Raw genomic sequence first — 18,842 nt, 5'->3', positions numbered from 1 at the left:
ACACGCCCTGGACTACCGCAGGCTGGGGACCTGTTATGCAAATATCTGCATACAGGGAAGTGGGGAAAACTATCAGGGAGAGAAGGCAGGCAAGATTGATTGATTGAGTCAATGACTAATTCACTCATTCAAATACTTGTTAAGGCACCTATTATGTGTTAGCCACTGTGCAAGGTGCTGGGGCTACAGCTACCAAAAAGGAAAAAAAAAAGTCCAGGCATGGTGGCTAATGCCTGTAATCCCAGCACTTTGGGAAGCCGAGGCAGGCAGATCACCTGAGGTCAGGAGTTCAAGACCATCCTGGCAAACATGGTGAAACCCCTTCTCTACTAGAAAGACAAAAAAATTAGCTGGGCATGGTGGCAGGCACCTGTAATCACAACTACTCAGGAGGCTGAAGCAGGAGAATCGCTTGAACCTGGGAGGCAGAGGTTGCAGTGAGCCGAGATCACACCATTGCACTCCAGCCTGGGTAAAAGAGCGAGACTCCATCTCAAAAAAAAAAAAAAAAAAAAAAAAGGCAAGAGGCAAGACATGTTCTCTGTCCTCAAAGAGGTTACTAATGGTCCTGCCTTCTCAGATCCTAGGAGACTCATCCTGATTGAGATCTTCAATCATTTCTTTGTTAGAAGCAGGTGTGTGGTGAGGCAATCAAGAAAGTGCCGAGACTAGGGTCTAGCCCTGGTCTCCCCCTAACTCACTGACTCTCTGAGCCTCTGTTTCCCACTTGGAAACTTTGAAAATGGAAAGGATTGAGTTGGGTTAGCTCGTTGATCTCTTCTATTTCTGAACCCCATGTCTTTAGTTCATTTGCTTTTTAGCTTAGGTATTTTAAAAAACAATCATCTTAATCTGCTTAGCCTAGGCAACGTTTTTATGAAGTCCTCTAGCTCCCCATTGCTGCCTTCCTCTTAATGCTCAAGGGGCCAAAAGCACTACTGGTTTTATGTGGTTGTCAAGACAGGCTCTAGAGTCAGACAGACTGGTCTGAACCTCAGCTTTGCTACGTCATAGCTCTATGACCTTGACCAAGCAACCTAACCTCCAAGTCTCAGTTTCCTCATCTGTAAAATGGGGACAAAATAAGAGTCTTGCCTTGTGGCTTGAGGAGGCAACTAATTGAACTAATGTACCTAGCCTAGGATACCATATGCTCCTTATAAACAGTATCCACTAGTACAGTTGGTACCTTGGGAAGCAAAGCAGTTCTAGCAACTTCTGGGCCAGAACATAAGGCTTTCTTGTTTAGTGTAGGGTCAGGTCTTCAGAGTTAACAATGCCCTTCATACCTGTGACCTTGATTGACCTGTCCTAGTTTGAAGGGCAGAGGTGACCATTTCCATTTCCCAGATGAAGGCACAGAGGATTGGGAAATGTAAGGAATGGCCCAGTCACACAATGAATGAGTGGCAGGGCTGGGCTGGAGTACAGACTCCAACTGCTGCTGCTTTGCTTCGAGACCCACCCCACTTCCTCCAGCGGCTCCACGAGACTCTTCTGACACCAGTGGGCGTGTGACTCAAGCTGAATCAACTTGGAGTAAATGCCAAGACTGTTGTTGGAACTCCTAGGAAGAAGGAACTCTTTCTGCTGGAGCTGCTAGCTGGCAGGATGGACATAAGCCACCCTGCCACCATGGGGAGAAAGGCTGCCTGAGAGTGAAGCCATAAGAGAGGACAGCAGATCTGAGACAGGGGTGAGCCAAGGGTCCACAGAACATCATGTGAGTCTCTGGACTCAGATCTAGTCCTGTAGTTTTCAGTTATGGGAGCCAACATCTCCTTCTGTGTTTATGCCAGTTTGAACTGAGTGTGGGAGGAGTTCTACCAAGAAGTTATGGCTAATCCACCTGGGCTTCTGAGGACCACCTGTATCCCCACCGGCACCAGCAGACACTAGACCCTCTGGTGCCAACTGTACCTCCATGGCCTTCTTCAACTGCTTGGCATCGTAATGGGCCGGTGGCATCATGAGCCCCAGAATCAGCCTTGCCAGGTCTCCAGAGATCTCAGACTTCAGGTCAGTCATTAAGTCCTGCAAAGGGCAGAGCCCCAGTCATGCCAACATGAACACTTGCCCACACATGACCCAGGATGGGGGAGATGAAGAGAGAAAACAGGGGTTCCACATGAGGGATCGTGGAAGCTTGTGTCTGTCTTTGCTGATGTTGCACTTATTATTTAGATGAAGCCAAAGAGGGTAGGGAAAAAACAACCAGGAGGAAGACCCACTCTCCTTGACACAGGAGACAGGAACTGGAAGGGAGCAGTGCTGAAGGACACTGTTTCCATCCAGGGGAAAACACACCCCACCTAAGCCAGATGCCACCAATGTGCAATAATCACTGACACTCAGTTGGGGCCTTGAAGCCAGCTCTCTCTGTGCAGAGGAACTGCAAGACGCCCAAAGCACATTGAAAACAACTCATAGCCCTGATCTTGGCCCCATGCTGTGCCTCTGAGGCCACTGAGCATCTCACACATCACAAGGAACTGGGGGAATGGAAAGATACGTCTGCCCAAACCCAGTGCTGGACACACTCTGAGATCACACGACCACACAGGGTCCCACTGCCATGAAGACCCTGGTGCCCAACTGTGCAGAACTGATGGGGACAGGCTGAGCTCAGTCAGGCAAGGTGCATGCATGTCGCACCCAGAGCCAAGGAGGAGGTCCTTACCCGGCCAAAGTGAGACTTGAAGGTCTGCCGGATCTGCTGCCGCTGGGCATTGCTGCGGTGCGTGATGATATCGATGATTGTATCTTCGTCAGTCCCTGAGTCACCAAAGCCACATGCCTCAGAAGAAGGCCTGTGGCTCTCGGCTTTCCCTATACACTGCCTGCTGATGGTCCCTCGTCAGTCTTTGTCAGGGTAGAAGCCTGGCTAGGCGGCCATGTGCTTCTGAGTCCCTGCAGTCTGCTTGCCTATGGCTCAGGCCACTGATTTCTGCTGGGCTCCTCCCTCCCTTTCCTGTTGACACGCTGAGGAACAAGGACAGCTGGGAGGTAGAGAGTACTGGGTTGGGAGTCAGGGCCTCTGAGTTCTAGTTCTGACTCTGGCAATGGCTACCCACCCTGGGCAAGTCCCCTTCCCTTCATGGGACTTGGTTTCCACATCTGTAACATGAAGAGGCTGGAGTAGTTACCAAGGGATCCTTCCAACCCTGACAGTCCAAGTCCTGTTAGCGACTCTATGTCCTTTCTCTTCAACTCTCTGGGAGCTGGACCCTGAGTCCCTCTAACCACGGCAGGTTGACTCTGGAAGGCATTAGGATACCACTTCCTGCTTCTCAGATTAATGCCATCAGCCGCAGACCCAGCACGGGGGTCCTTCACGGCATTTTTACCTCTATCATCCTATAGTCCCAGGTGAGCTTGGCAGATATCATCATTCCCATGAGACACATGGAAAGGAAGCCCAGGAGGTGATGGACTTAACCTAAAGCCTCCTGGGAGTTGCTGTCAGAGAGGGCAGAAAAGGCAAAGAAAGCCAAACCCTAGATGGCCAGTCCCAGGCTGGACTTTCTGAGCACAGGCCCAGCTGATCTGAACCTGTGGGTGCAGTACTCCTCCCATTGGTGCCAAATGTAGGTCTGAAAGACCTGCCCAGCAGGGCACACTCCCATCATAGAACTGGGGTTCTTGGGTTCCAGGGTCCACAGTCCTATTTTACACGTGGGGAAATTCAGACCGAGTGGCTGAGAGGCTCACTCAGAGTCATACAGTGAGTCGGCAGCAGAGCCCACACCAATTCTATGATCTGGTACTTTCTTCAGTGCCAGAATACTGCTCCCAGGAGGCTGGGGGACACCTTGGTCCCTGGGAAGGGCTTCTGTCAAGTTCCTTATGAACCCTCTCCTGCCCCTCCTCCTTATACTCCAGAAGCCAGGAGGGTGGAAACTTGAGATCAAGTCTTCCTCATCCTGCAGACTCTAATTGGAAACCTCACTCTGTCCTCTGCCAGCCCATGGCTGAACCCACCACACCTGCTGACCCGAGACCAACCCTGCTCCCTTCCCATCCCCTGTACCGAGTCCCTTCATGGCTTTCCGCAGCGCTTTGGCATCTGCATCAGGGTTGAAGTCATTGGCTGGGCGCACAGTTCCCTTCAGCTGTGAGAAGCAGAAAGAGACTCAGCAGGTGTCTGAAGGCCCCCCTAGGGGCCAGGCTGAGAGACAGCATGCGAGGGTGGGAAGCTCTCCCCATGAGCCCAAACCAAGCTGTGTGGGTGGGGAAAGAGGCAGAGGTGAAGCCACAGCAGACAGACCCTGCACAAGAGCTGAGAGAGAGAGACAGAAAGATAGAGAGAGGGAGAGAGGGACTCAGGGCTGGGAGCAGGGCAAGTCCTGGTCAAGGGAAATTGGCTAGGCTCCTGCCTGCCACAGGAACTGCCTCGGTTCTAGTGCCCCTTGGCTACTTATTCCACCGGAGCCTCCCCAATTCTTCTGAATCCTACTCTGCCCCCGAGACCCCCTCTGCCTCTTAAAGAGTCATTCCCCCTGAAAAGGCAGCAGAAATGTTCTGAAATACCAGAAGAGAGTTTCCCAAATTTCAGTCACTCCTGAAGGACTTTCACTTTTCCAAATCAGCACACACACTATGCCATCTCTTAATGGTTTTATGTAATTCAACTTCTTTTCTGACTCACTTAAATACATCCATGTTTGAAGTGCATTTAAAATTACTCCCAAAGGGCAAGGAATTGTATCCGTTTTATCCTGTTATATATCCCAGGTGCCTACAACAGTGTCTGACATATAATAGGCACACTTAAAAAATAATTGTTAAGTGAATTAATGAGGCTTGGCACAATGGCCCATGCCTGTAATCTCAGCACTTTGGGAGGCCAAGGCAGGAGAATCGCTTGAGCCCATGAGTTCAAGACCAGCCTGGGCAACACGGTGAAACCCTGTCTCTACAAAAATTAGCCAGGTGTGGTGGTGTCCACCTGAAGTCCCAGCTACTTGGGAGGCTAAGGTGGAACGATCATCTGAGCCTGGGGAGGCTGCAGTGAGCCATGATCGTGGCCCTGTACTCCAGCCTGGGTAACAGAGTGAGACTCTATCTCAAAAAAAAAAAAAAAAAAAAAAAAAAGGATGAAATTACTTTTATATTACTACATGAATTAGGAAGTTGATACCATGTATCATAAACTGACAATTTACCACAAAAATCAATGTAATAAAAACAAAAGAGGTGAAATGCCATGAAATTGAACATGATTCCTCTGCTTGCCAGAAGCTCTGAAACTTAAAGCAAGCTCTCTCAGCTTTCTCTTTGTGAAACAGGAAAATCAGCAAGTGTTGCAGGGATGGTGGCACCAAACCAAGACTTCCTCTTTGACATAATCAGAAATGCTGATGAAATTGAAAAGGAGTGCCTTTCTCATTCACTATGTGGAGTTCTGTGTTATTCAACCCTGCCAAACTAAATTCACTTCTCACATCACCTATGATCATCTGCAAAGATCTCTTGACTTATCATTTGGGGAACGCTGTCCTAGAACATCAGAGCTCAAGAGCCCTAAGAGATCACCGAGATTGCCATGTTAACCCCTCACTTTAAAGATGGAGACATAGAGGCCCAGAGGGAGGGGGCATCTTCCAAAGGTCGCATAGTGAGTGAGTAACAGAGAGCTCCAAGGTCCTACACATTTTTGTGTGGGCCAAGTGTTGCAGTCTCTGGAATGGTTGCCTAAAGTACTTTAGTGAAACCTTTCATTCCTGTCCTTTGTGGACCCCCAGTCTGAGGATGCTCCAGAGGACAACCTGAAATCCTCCAGTGCACCCAGGGACGCCCATCTGTTCTCAACTTTCGTGTCTCTGAGGCCAACTCTTTGGACCCCGGGTGGGACAGGCCCCTCCATGGAACCAGCCAGGTCTCCATTTCAGCAAGCCCTGTTAGTAAGTGGGCCAGAACCCTTTCCAGCGTGTCAGAAGCTAATGCAGAAACCAGGTGTGCCCCTCCACCGATTCATCACTCCAAGGGAGAAAAGGAAGCTTCAGATGTGAGAATCAACGTGTCGGGTTGGCCGCCAGGGGGCAGCTGGGTGCCAACCAGAGCAGCAGGAAGGCGCAAGCAGAAAAGCTGTGGTCAAGAGGTCAAGCAGGAGGAGGGGAAGGTCTGACCTCTACTCGGGCCACTGCACTAAGTTCCCACATCTGATAGGCCACCTGCGCTGCCTCCGGGAAGAACTGGCCAGCAGCACTGGAATGGAGGGGTTTAGGGAGAGGACAGGAAGGAATGTCATCACGGGCAACACTCCACACAACAACACACACACACACACACCCCAACACATACACACACGTGCACACACCACACACACGTTAAGCTTTCTTTCTCTCCAGCCTATGCCTCCTCCATTCACCAGGGTCCTCCCTCCATTTCTGAGAACCTTCCATCTCTCGACACCCCCTGCAATGCTGCCTCTTTTTTTGAGATGGAGTTTCGCTCTTGTCACCCAGGCTGGAGTGCAGTGGCGCGATCTCAGCTCACTGAGACCTCTGCCCCCGGGGTTCAAGCGATTCTCCTGCCTCAGCCTCCTGAGTAGCTGGGATTACAGGCCACACACCTGGCTAATTCTTGTAGTTTTAGTAAAGACAGGGTTTCACCATGTTGGCCAGGCTGGTCTTGAACTCCTGACCTCAGGTGATCCTCCCGCCTCAGCCTCTCAAAGTATTGGGATTACAGGTGTGAGCCACTGTGTCCAACCAATGCTGGCTTTTAAGGGCAGCCTTCCTAGCTGCAAGGTCCAAGCAGGATAGGATTTTTCCAATCTTTCAGCCTCCCCTTTCTTCCTTAGAATTTGAGTGTCTTCTATCCAACTCTCCCCTCTCAAACAGGCCAATGAGCAGGCTATGGCCATGCAAGCCCTACATCTCCTCCTGCAAAGTGCCTGGATGTATCAACTCAGTAATATCTGCTGAACTGCATCAATCTCTATGGTCCTTACCAAAGGTTCACAGGAAATTCTTGCATCCCTTCCGTAATTGGATCTTTGTAAGTCCCAGAGAAAGGAAATCAGAGTGCCTCCTGTTCCCTTTCCAGCACACAAATTTGGTCAAGTAATGCCCCAATTTAATACTCTGGGAAGAGGCCCCCAGGTCCTCCCACTTCTCTGCCTTATTTCTCTCCCTAGTACTCCATAAATGCATGACCTGGGACATATGAATGAATCAGGCTGCTCCTTCTCACTCCTAGGCTTTTCTGTAGGTGATTTCCTCCACCCAAACACTGTCCCCAGACCCTCACTTCACCTGGCTCTTCCCCTTCTTCCTTGGGTCTCACCATGTATCTCCAAAGAGTCTCCCCTTGGTCTGGGCTAGGGCATCTCTGTGTGCTTTTATATACGCTTTCTACATGGCACAGCCAGTTCTCCCCAGCACAGGACTGCTCCCTTCTGGAAACTGGTCTATATCTCCTTCTGGGCTATGGCCTTCATCAGGGGCTTCCTCACAGGGTCTGCACCCAGAAGACACTTAACACATATATGCTGCATAAATGAATATGCAGAGCAGGAATGTTTCCTTTCCCCATTTAACAGGTGATGAAACCGAAAAACCGCTATGAAATAGCAGGGCTTGGATGCTCATAATCTGGTTCCTGGTCCACAACCCCAGACTGACTTTCCAGGTTCACAAGAGCAGACATCTCCATATACAGGAGACCACGCTCACGTTCAGACCACCACATGCTCAGACACACAGATCCACAAGCACAAAAGGTACCAGCAAAGGCCGCCTTTCACTTTTGCGACACTCCTGGCTCAGGGGAATCCCCAGCTCATCCAATTCACCCATCAGGATGCGAGCCAGGAGAGTCCCTGCCTGCCACCCCAAGGCCATGCCCTCCAGCCAGGGGCCAAGAAGCCACTTACTCATCATCTCCCCCACACAGCTTCAGCAGAGACTTCTTGTACTCGCCAGAGGTGTCATTCTGGAGAGAAAGAAAGAAAGGTTACCTCTCATCCAGCCCTGGGCTCCTCTCAGGCAAGGAGGTGAAGGTTCTGCACAGCCTAAAAGAAGGGAAGGCTGAATGAACACTTATTCATAGCAGCCCTGGCCCTCCTGTGCTGGTTAATATTGAATAACTGGTTCTCAGCAGGAGGTTGGGGGAAGCCCTAATTTATAGCATTTGCCAATTTCTGTGGCGTAAATACTTCCAGCAATGGACAATTTCAAGTTACCAATATGACTTCACAACCAATGTTCGGAGTTGAGAGGAGATGCTAGCTGCCCTTTCAAGCCAGTGCCCCAGCACAGCAGTGCCACCAGACAGTCCCCAGCCCAGCTCTTCCACGTGAAATATGCATGGGAATGGGGTTCCATGAGCAAAAACGATGGGAAATGCAAAAAATTAAACAAATATATATATTACACAGATGCACATATCCATATAGATGCATATTCCATATCCCTCTTGGGGCTTCATAATGGACTTCAAAATATGAAAGGCTGTGAGAAGCTCTGAGGTAAAGAAACTGGCTTATTTATCTTTGCTTATTCTGGTTTGTTACAAACTTATTTTCCCATAGAACATTTTGCACATAACACCTAAAAAAATTACCCTTTGGAAACATACTTTGGAGAACACAACTTGGATCTCTTTCTCTGTCACCCCATAAAGCTTTATTTCAGTCATCCAAAAAAAAAGGGAAAACTTCCCTAACTTTACATATGTCTCCTGATAAAGCCTCAGGGGCCGGATGTCCCAGGGTCATCACCAATCACCCGGCCCAGGCCAAAGGTTCCCCATTAACCCTCATTTGTGTTCTTCGGTGTTTCCCAGCCTTCCTCCGGGAGACTGTGAACTCTCACTGCCCTTGGGGCAGAGTCCTCTCCCTTAATTCAGCTTGTGTGTCCTTCATGACCCAGCTCCTGCCTCCGTCTGTAGCCTTACCACTTACAAACACCCCTAACAGTTGCTTTTCTGTTGAATATCCTTAAATTCCTTGAATGAGCCACAAGACAGGGGCTCCTGAAATGTCCAAGAGACTCCCACTTCCTGGGACATTTCCTTTCCCTGGGAATAGTCAGTCCCTAAGCCCTCTGTCTTGGCGAAAAGCTCTATGCTCCCTTCTCTGCCCCCATGAGCTCTGCTGACCTTGATCATGCTGTAGAGGGACTTCTCATACTTGGTCCGGAAGATCTCCCGAATGTCGAGCATGTCCAGCTCACTGCGGGAGACCATGATGCGGATGAGCGTGTTGTCCCGAGTCCCCAGGCCCTGCAAGACAAATGGGTTTGGGGAACATGGACTTGAGAGGAGGCTAGAGTGCCGATAGCTCCCAGCTTAGTTGAAAATCCTATTTTCATAATAAAAAGTTAAAAATTAGAGCAAAAGAAGCAGACATTGCCATTCCCATTGAAGCTCTATCTATGCTCCTCTTATTGCTTTGCTTTTTTTTTTTTTTTCTGAGATAGGGTCTCACTCTGTTGCCCAGGCTGGAGTGCAGTGGTGTGATCTCAGCTCACTACAGCCTCTGCCTTCCGGGCTCAAGCAATTCTCCTGCCTCAGCTTCCCGAGCAGCTGGGAGTACAGGTACCCGCCACTACGCCCAGGTAATTTTTGTACTTTTAGTAGAGATGGGGTCTTGCCCTTGGCCAGGCTGCTCTTGAACTCCTGGCCTCGAGGGCTGCCTTGGCCTCCCAAAATGCTACAATTACACACGTGAGCCACCGCGCCCAGCCCTCTCACTGTTATAAACCTCTTCTTCTCTCTTCATGTATAATTTTCACACTTGATTTTCCTTATAATTTTACCATAGCTTTGTAACTCTAAGCAATACACTTAGATTTATACATTTTGGAACTTTGCAAATATACCGCTGTGCATTTATTTTTTTGCCATGCTATTCTTGATGGTCACTCACTGGGTTGTTTCTAGCTTTTTCCTAATACAGGCAATACTGTTATAAGTATTCCTTTTTTTTTTTGAAGAGACAGGGTCTCACTCTGTTTTCCAGGCTAGAGTACAGTGGTGCGATCACATAGCACACTGCATCCACTGAAGCCTCAAACCTACGGGCCCTGTGCTCCAGAAATCCTCCTGCCTCAGCCTCTTGAGTAGTTAGGACTACAGGTATGTGCCACAGCCCCTGGCTAGTTCTGTTTTTTATTTTTGTAGAGACAAAGGTCTTACAATGTTGCCCAGACTGGTCTTGAACTTTGGGCCTCAAGTGATCCTCCCACTTTGGCCTCCCAGAGTGCTGAGATTACAGGTGTGAGCCACTGCATGCACACAGCCTTGTGATGGGCATTCTTATGAATTCATGCATATAGGCAAACATCTCTCTAGGGCTGAGCTGCCCCACCTCATTATGGCACACTGGTGGGCAGAGAATGGCCGACAATCTACTTTGCACTTTTGGAATGGCCAACCAGGGCCAGGAAGGCGCAAGCTCCTGGGTCTCAGGTCTCAGGCCTCAGGCCTCTGGCCTCTGGCAGCAAATGACTGCATTCATTTCCTCCAGTGCATCACAAAAATACTAGTTTCTCTGTGCGTCATATGTGTAAAAGCCTGGGAAGCTTTCTCAGAAATACACCCAGAGTGGAACTGTCACAGGGTGAGCATGATGAATCTTAGCAGGCAAGGCCAAAGTGGTCTTGCCTACATACGCTGTATATAAACATTCTGGTTAATACTTTTTCAAAGTCTGAGCTGCCAACCCATTTGGCTGGAGGGATCAGGTGCAGGCTGCCACCCTAAGTCCATCTGTTGACTCATGACATCAGCCAGGTGTGCAGATGGAAGGACATGTGACCAGCAGCATTCCTGGCCCTAGAGCTCACCTGGGATGGAGCACCTTCACCAGGGTAAGCCCTGTGGCCATCCCTGAAGGGCTCTCTTTGGCCACTGGATCCCAAGGACTTGTCAAAGAGTGCCAATAGTCCTTTCCCCAAACCTCATTCACATCAGTCCCGCCACGCACCTTCATAGCCTTGAAGAGCCTTTCGGCAAAATATTCCGGGGTGCTCCGGATACACTTCACTGTGAAGAGGGAGGAAGAGGTAGAGTTATTCTGGCTTCCACTGAAGGGGGATGGGATGGCCTGACTCCCTCTTTGTTTCTGTTCCTTGAGGACCACCTAGCTCAATACAGGAAGAACCGTGGTTCCTGATAGCTCACAGCCCCAGAGCACCCCAGACCAACCCACTTTTACCGCAAACCCAGGGAATAAACAGGAAATAATCTTGTTGAAATAATCCTGTTGAAGTCCATCACAAAGACAGACCCCCTTTATCTTTCTAGTCCTTTTGGTTTTCACAGGGAATTGAGCTGGGGTGGGGGAAGGGCCTGGGGCGAAGGAGGAAAAGGCATTTGTTTAGACCTGCTACACCAGAAAGGTACTGGCAGCTGAATCATTGTGAATCCCACTGAATCACTGTGAGTCCCACTGGCTGACTACTTCAAACAGGGAGGGCAGGGGATGGCTCTGGGAGGGACAATAAAGGAGCTGCAGGTTTCCCCCAAGAAATACAAACACACAACATATTCCTGACTCAGACATGCTAACTGCTGGAATGCTGGAATTGCAAGGGCTTCTGGGGAGGCAATTAAGGCAGTCCATCCTTCCTGCCCACCCCCCACCCCACTTAATAGATGAGGAAACTGAGGCCCAGTAAGCAGAAGTGACTTGCTCCAAGTCAATTTGGGAGAAGCCCTGGTTTGAATCTTGGCTCCACCACTGACTAGCCAGCTCCTCACATCCTCACATTCTCAGTACCCCCAACTCATTACAAAACTACCCCTCAGCAAATGATCAGCCTTGGTGAGACTCAGTTTCCTCATCTGTGAAATAGAGATCATGGCAGTGGCCACTCCTGGGTCTTTTATAAAGATTACACGCTCAGCACAGTGCCTGGCACGCAGCAGATGCTCCGCAAAAGTCAACTATTATGATCATCATTATCCTCAGCCCAAGTTCAGAGCTCTTTGTCACCTGCCATGGTGGAGAAGGGAGCTGGAGGAAGTCAGTACCTGAGGCTCAAGCCCCTTTCCCTTCCCCAGCCTCAGCCATGCTGCCCTGGAGAAACTTTTAGAATTCACGGCCCACCTGGTTTTCTCCTTCCCAATTCTATACCAAGTAATTCCCCTTTCCATTCTCAGCTCCTTGTTCCTAGGCCAGTGTTCCAGAATCCCCTAAAACCCGCAGGAATCCAATGTCAGGACATACCTACGGCCAGCATTAGCTTCTCAAAGTCCCCAGACAGCTCCCCTCGGATGCTGGCTTCGATCGGCTTCCCTGTGGTCTTTAGATACTCATCGAACACTGCGTCAGACAGAGAGACAGGGAGGTTTGAGAGTGCCTCTGTAACCCCGAGAAGAAATGAGGACTTCAAGAGCAGGGGTGCGCAGTGGCCAGGACCTGACTGTCCACCATGAAGCTAGGGCTGGTGCTCTGATGGAGGCGACTGGGAGATCACGCACATCACCAGCGTTGTGCAGATGAGCTTCATAGCTGGTGAGGGACTGCACCTCATCCCCTAACATGGAGACAGCACTGGCACTGGAGATGGAAGGCCAAGCATCCTGTTAATGACTTTGCTGAGGCACTGTACAAACCACTGTCTAATATTAGGTTGGTGCAAAAGTAATTGCGGTTTTTGCCTTTTTTTTTTTTTTTTTTTTAAAGTAATGGTAAAAACCACAATTACTTTCGCAACAACCTAATAAACTCAGGACTAGAGTTTGAATTGGGACTGAAGTAGCTGTCATGTTCCATTAGTGGTAAAGAAGAGAGATGAAGAAAGGAATTCTTGGCATAAACCCAAGGGAGCAGCTTTAGGTCTTCTCTGGAGCTTACCCAACCGAAGATGCTGCTTGCTGCGATTTCCCAAGATGTAAATGAACTGGGCTTCATCTGTTCCCCATTTCAGTTCCCCTGCCTCGTATAGGTCCTAAAGGGGAAGAGGTGGCACTTGACTGAAAGAGGAAACCTCAGGAGACAGGACACGCTGACCAGGCCACTCAGAACTGCTGCCTGATGCCTGAACACACCAGTAATTGGTAGCCTGAGGACCTCTGCGTATAAAACAGTCATGCATCTTTTAATGATAGGGATACATTCTGAGAACTGCCATTGTTAGGCTGACTTCGCCATTGTGTGAGGATCGTAGAGCATGTACACACACCTAGATGGCATAGTCTACTACACACCCAGACTTCATGGTATAGCCTATTGCTCCTAGTCAGCACACCTGTTTGGCATGTTACCTTACCGAATACCATAGGCAACTGCAACACAATGGCAAGAATTTGTGTACCTAGACACATATAATCATAGAAAAGGCACAGTAAAAATATGGGGTTATAATCTTATAGGACTAGCATCATATATGTGGTCCATAATCTATTGGGACTAGCATCATATATGTGGTCCATCATTAACCAAAATGTCATTACGTGGTATATGACTATACCTATATGCCTTTCTTCCTTTCTTTCTGGAGAAACTCCTACTCAACCTTCAAGGCCCAGATTAAGTATTCCATTTTTTCTCAAAGTACTTCCCGATGCTCCCAGGTAGAGTTCTTTTCCCTCCTTTCCTCCCTCTCCTAGGCTCCCACAGCTTTCTGCTTCATTATCACGTTGATCTACTGTATATGATAATGACTTCTTCACATGTCTATCTCCACACTATTGTATGAGCTCCTTAACAACAGGGACTATGTCATAGCATTCTCTGTATCTGCCCCTGTAGTGCTGCTGGCATGTACTGGGTACTCAAAACTGCCTGCAATATACAATATATTGATAGAGAAGGTGTTTGTGTGATTAATGTATGCCTGTCTCTCCCGGTACCACTTGATTTTGTTCATTAGTGATTTGCCAACGCTTGGCAGAGTGCCTAGCACATACTAGGTATTTAACTTCAATAATATTAAATAACTGAATGAATAAAGAAAGCTCCAAAGTACATCTCACCAATATTACATATGGGATGTACCTTTGAAAGATAACTTATATCTTTTCTTCAACAAAGCACCAGTATACATGATAGCTGTGGCTGGGTTATTTCTGGTATTTGATGCAAATGACTTCACCTCCAGCCCTTCCCAGGGCCCCAACCTCTCCCCTCCCGAGGCTCTTCTGCTGTGCCTCAGGGAGTTTCAATGGTGCTTATTTACCTGGACGTCCTGTTGTACCAGGTCCTCGCTCACTACGTCATCCTCCTCCCTGGTTCCCTGGGCCGAGAGACAAAGAATATGTGTTTCAAACACTGCAAAGCCAAGCCAGGAGGGAGGCCTGGATGCCAGTGGTGGAGACAGGGAAAGCAGGAAAACCTGGTGGCCCAGATGTGTCCAGAAGCAGTGACTGCTATTGCATGAAGACCACAGTATCTATTTTGTGAGGCAATGAAAGGGTCCCTCCCTCTGGCCTTTCCCTTCATCATTAGGGCTGGGTCCACACAGGAGAGTCCCAAGAACCACCAAGGTTCTTCCAGGTGTCTCCAGCCCAGAGGTAGGCAGAGCCTTGTCCTGAGGACATCTCTGAGGACAGGGCCCCAGGTTCTCGAGGGTCCCTGCCACAGATCCTGGCATGGCCCATGACACTCCTCCAGCAATGATTCCACAGGGGCAAAGGATCTGAACATTTGCATTCTATTAGGAGCTCTTATGCCTAACTTAAAGAATTCACCAGTAAGGATTTGGGCCCAAGATCTGAGCTCACAAGCTACAAAGTCACCAAATCCTAACGGTGCTTCTGTTGTTCTGCCCAAGCCCTTTGCCCCACCTGATAAGGAGGCTTACCAATAGGGGAGGATGCACAAAGGAAACAGGGGAGAGCAGTACTCAACTCCTTCTTACATGGGCAGAGGTCTGCAGGTGGCCTGGAGAGGTCTATGGCCATCCCTTCTTCCCCCTGGATTGTGCCTTCCAGGATCTCAAATCCCCTGGGTTCTCTTTGGGACTGAGCAGAAGACAGGGCTGGCAAGCTTACAACGTGTGCCATGCTGCTGCTTACTGTTAGACCTTGAGGATACAAAACGCTTGACTCCAAGATACAGGGATACGACGCTCCTTTCCAGAAGCAGCAACTTTGAAAATGGGGCACAGGTCACACTATCTCACTCCTGAGGTTTCTCCTGATCATTTCCCAGCTGGTTAATATAGGATTGTTATGGCAATGAGAGGAACAGAGTTGGGAGAAGCTGGTATAAAATGGGAAATGGGGGAGAGAGGAAACATAGTGGTGGCTTAATTTATATACAAAGTTTCATAACCATCTGGTCCTTGGAGCTGAGCTTGAGACATCTCAATGCCTGTTCCCACTGTGCCTGTGGTCACAGAGATACCTAGAGGGCCAGGGAGATAACACTCATGGTGAAGTGAGCAGGAGGTATATGATCTCCAGCCCACTGTAGTCATGCAGAATGCAGGTCTGCGGCTACCATAACTTTCAATACATCAAAATAATACAGAAATCTGGTTTTTGAGCAAAATCTCACAGTTTCCAAATGGTAGCAACTAACTCAAACTTGTTTCGCTTTGCTTCTTAAAACACATTGTATGGGGGAAAAAATCCAACTTGGCAGGTTGAATTCCGCCACAGACACCTATTTGTAGCCTCCTAATAGTCTCTTTGTGATATACTTTGGGTGGGCTGTGAGGAGACAATAAGGCTCAGACGTGGGAGACTCCACACAGCAGCCCCAGGAATGCTGGGGTCCAGAAATGCTGCATGTGCAGCTGCAGAAGCCATGGCAGGAAGGAGGCCCAGAGAGGAGCGGGAGGAGTGAGTGTGGAGAGAGGAAAAAAGTCACAGCAGAAGACACTCCTGGGCACGAGAGGACTGTGTGCCAGAGAGAAAGCGTGTTAGCCAAATACACCTGCCTGCGCAAACCAGGGGAAGCTGACCAGACCCCTGGACATTCAGATCTACACCCAGGTGAGCCAGACAGAAGCCATCCCAAACTCCAGAGGAAAAAAACAGGCTGTGAACCAACCTGGAGCAGGACCACAAGCATCTTCTGGAAGTGGCCAGAGGTGTCGCCGATGATGTCAGCCTCCAGGTCCCGCTCGTAGGCTGCAGAAAGGAACGCAAGCTCTAGTCTCATCCCCAGAGACCTCAGGGATCCAGGATAAAGGCCCCTGATGCCCCCAAAATGATCAGATATTTTTTAAAATTCCCAAACCCAGTCTACGCGACCATCATGGCAAGACCCAGGGTGTATTTTCACAGCTCTTCGTACTGACCATGATGTGATGAAATGGAATCTGTCCACTCTCTCTACCCCACCTGTACCAGGATGGCCCACCTGGACAGTGGCTATAGTTTTCTGATGGTTCTCTCCTCCCCTGTTCTCAATTCCTTTACAATTCATGGCAACAAGGGTGGCTGTCTTAAAACCCATAACTGATCATTATACTCCTCAACTTCTCATTAGATTCAGAATAAAACACCATCTGTCTCTTGACCTGCAGGCCCTGTGTGATCCTGCCCTGTCCTCTACCCGTCTAGCCTCGTACCAGCTACCAGGCTCATTTCTATCTCAGGGCCTTGGCACTTGGCATGCCCTTTGTTGGAAAGATCTTCTCTCTATTCTGTATATAATTGGTTCCTCATTTCCTCCCAAGACCTCACTGGTAAAAGTTTGATTCTTGTTACCTTGTTTCCTTCATAACACTTAGCTAAAATACATCATCATTGTGTTTATCTGTTTACCTGTTTATTGTCTGTCTCCTTCATTATCTCATTATCTCATTGGTCTAAGAGAGAGGGACCCCTTTGGTTTTATCCACTACCATATCCTGAGAACCTAGCACATCACCCAGCATGAAATAAGTACTTATTGGATAGATGAATGGGTGGACAAATGGATCAGAAGAAAGGAGGAGAGAAGGTAGATGGCTAGAATCTTAGTGTCCCCACCCTTGCAATCATCCTCATTTTGTATCTGAAGATCCTAAGTGGCCCCTCCTGCCCATCTCACCATCTTTGTATGCTGCCACCAGCTGGTGCATCTGCTCATTGGTCCGGGAAGCCAAGATCTCAATGAGGCACTTTTCATCAGTGCCAATGCCCTGGGAGAAGAAAAGGAGCACATGAGTTAAGGGCAGGGATGGGAGGCCACTGGACACAGGCTGAGATCAGGTCATAGCCAGGGCTATGACACCCCAGCACTCAGGAGGCTCCTCTCAAGCTCTTAGGCACCGATTGGGAACTGCTGCCCTGAGACTCCTAAGACATGGTTATATGATTTGGATGTGTATCCCCACCAAATCTCATGTGGAATTGTAGACCTGAATGTTGCAAGTGGGGCCTGGTGGGAGGTGATTGGACTATGGGGGCGCTTTCTCATGAATAGTTAGCACCATCCCTGTGGTACTGTTCTCACGATCTTAAGTTCTTGTGAGATCTAGTTGTTGAAAAGTATGTAGCACTTCCCCACCTCCCCACTTGCTCCTGCTCCCACCGTGTGAGATGCCTGCTCCCTCTTTGCCTTCTACCAAGATTGGAAGCTTCTTGAGGTTTCCCCAGAAGCAGAAGCCACAAAGCTTCCTGTTCAGCCTGCAGAACCATGAGCCAATTCAACCTCTTTTCTTTATAAATTATCCTAATCTCAGGTGTTTCTTTATAGCAATAAGAATGGACTTATGAATAAGAATGGACTATGAGAACGGACTAAAACACATAGGTTCTAGTTCTGCCTCTTCCAGCTTTGTGAATTCTCTTCAGAAAGTATCTTTTTGGGCCTCAGTTTTCTCATCTGTAAAATGTAGATGATATAGTAGTTGCTCTGCCAAACTCACAGGGAGAAGGAGAAGATAATAATCTCACATTGCTAAGTTCATCAGTTTATAAAATGAACTCATGCTTAATAGCTCATAGAAGACAAAGATCATAGCACTTTATAGACTGTAAAGTGCTAGATATACCTAAAGGGCTTTGTCTCTCTTCTTTCTAGGGGGCAATTCTCTACCTCTACCTCAACCAGGCTGAGCTACTCCTCATACCCTAAACACAGGACCACAACTTCTCCTGCCATTTTTACCCCCTGCAATGACCTTGACACTCCTATCCACCAAATCCTCTCTGGGATTTGGGGCTTACCTTGATCCTATTATCCTTTAAGATGCCCTCTCAAACAACCCTTGGCCCAGGGTCGTGTTGATTACCTTTAGTGTGCCCTTGGCCTCAGGAGTGTTAGACACAATTTGTCTTCATGTCCCTATAACCTGTATCCTTGAACTACAAGCTCCTCGTAAGGGGGTCTGCGCCAAGAGCCCCTTTCATGGGGTGTGCATCACACTGACATCGGTCTGCATCTGTCTGTGTGAAGACCGGGATGCTCCTCTGGGATAAACTGAGATGTGTCTGTGAAGCAGGACACATCTCACGTCTGCTGGGTGGCTATGGGGCTCACCAGTTGCTTTTGGAAGAGCCCAGAATCTTGCCATTAACCACATCCCCACCCCAGCAAACACATACACCCCCCACTTCTTACCGAGATGGCATCTTTAATTTCTTTGGCATCACAATAGGCAGGTGGTCTCATCAGGCCCACAATCAGCCGTTCAAACTTGCCCGTCAATTCATACTTTAAATCAGCAATGAGGTCCTGGTGGGTGGGGAGAAAGAGGAGAGAGAAGAGGAAAGAGGAAGAGTAGTTACAATGGTAAGAATTACACTTAATGAGCACCTACTCTGGCAGGTGCTGGGCTAAGTAATCTCATTAAATCGTCACCCTTGGAGGTATGTACTGTTACCAACCCTAAGAGACAGGCTCAGAGACAACAGGGGTCTTACTCCAAGTCATGCTGCTAGCAAACGGCAGTGCAGGGCCAAGTCCACAGCCCTGTGCCACTTCCCCACCGCTGTCTGCTTCCTCGTTT

General features: G+C 48.8%; 1 protein-coding gene across 2 annotated transcripts in view; it reads right to left on the bottom strand.

Moving 5' to 3' along the window:
* ANXA6 (annexin A6) overlaps positions 1–18,842 on the bottom strand; it is a 58,247-nt gene that overhangs the window by 19,860 nt on the left and 19,545 nt on the right. For both annotated transcript variants that reach the window (XM_010373678.2, XM_010373679.2), the window contains exons 5-17: positions 18,455–18,568; positions 16,940–17,030; positions 15,953–16,032; positions 14,133–14,189; positions 12,809–12,902; positions 12,179–12,274; positions 10,934–10,992; positions 9,106–9,228; positions 7,880–7,938; positions 6,129–6,207; positions 4,031–4,112; positions 2,681–2,775; positions 1,921–2,034 (exon numbers count right to left, since the gene is read on the bottom strand). In XM_010373678.2, the coding sequence (XP_010371980.1) occupies positions 1,921–2,034; positions 2,681–2,775; positions 4,031–4,112; positions 6,129–6,207; positions 7,880–7,938; positions 9,106–9,228; positions 10,934–10,992; positions 12,179–12,274; positions 12,809–12,902; positions 14,133–14,189; positions 15,953–16,032; positions 16,940–17,030; positions 18,455–18,568 (1,143 nt within the window). The remainder of the gene's footprint in view (positions 1–1,920; positions 2,035–2,680; positions 2,776–4,030; positions 4,113–6,128; positions 6,208–7,879; positions 7,939–9,105; positions 9,229–10,933; positions 10,993–12,178; positions 12,275–12,808; positions 12,903–14,132; positions 14,190–15,952; positions 16,033–16,939; positions 17,031–18,454; positions 18,569–18,842) is intronic.

The sequence above is a fragment of the Rhinopithecus roxellana genome, chromosome 3 (assembly GCF_007565055.1).
Source record: "Rhinopithecus roxellana isolate Shanxi Qingling chromosome 3, ASM756505v1, whole genome shotgun sequence".
Taxonomy (NCBI): Eukaryota; Metazoa; Chordata; class Mammalia; order Primates; family Cercopithecidae; genus Rhinopithecus; species Rhinopithecus roxellana.
This window is presented reverse-complemented; position numbering and strand designations above follow the sequence as displayed.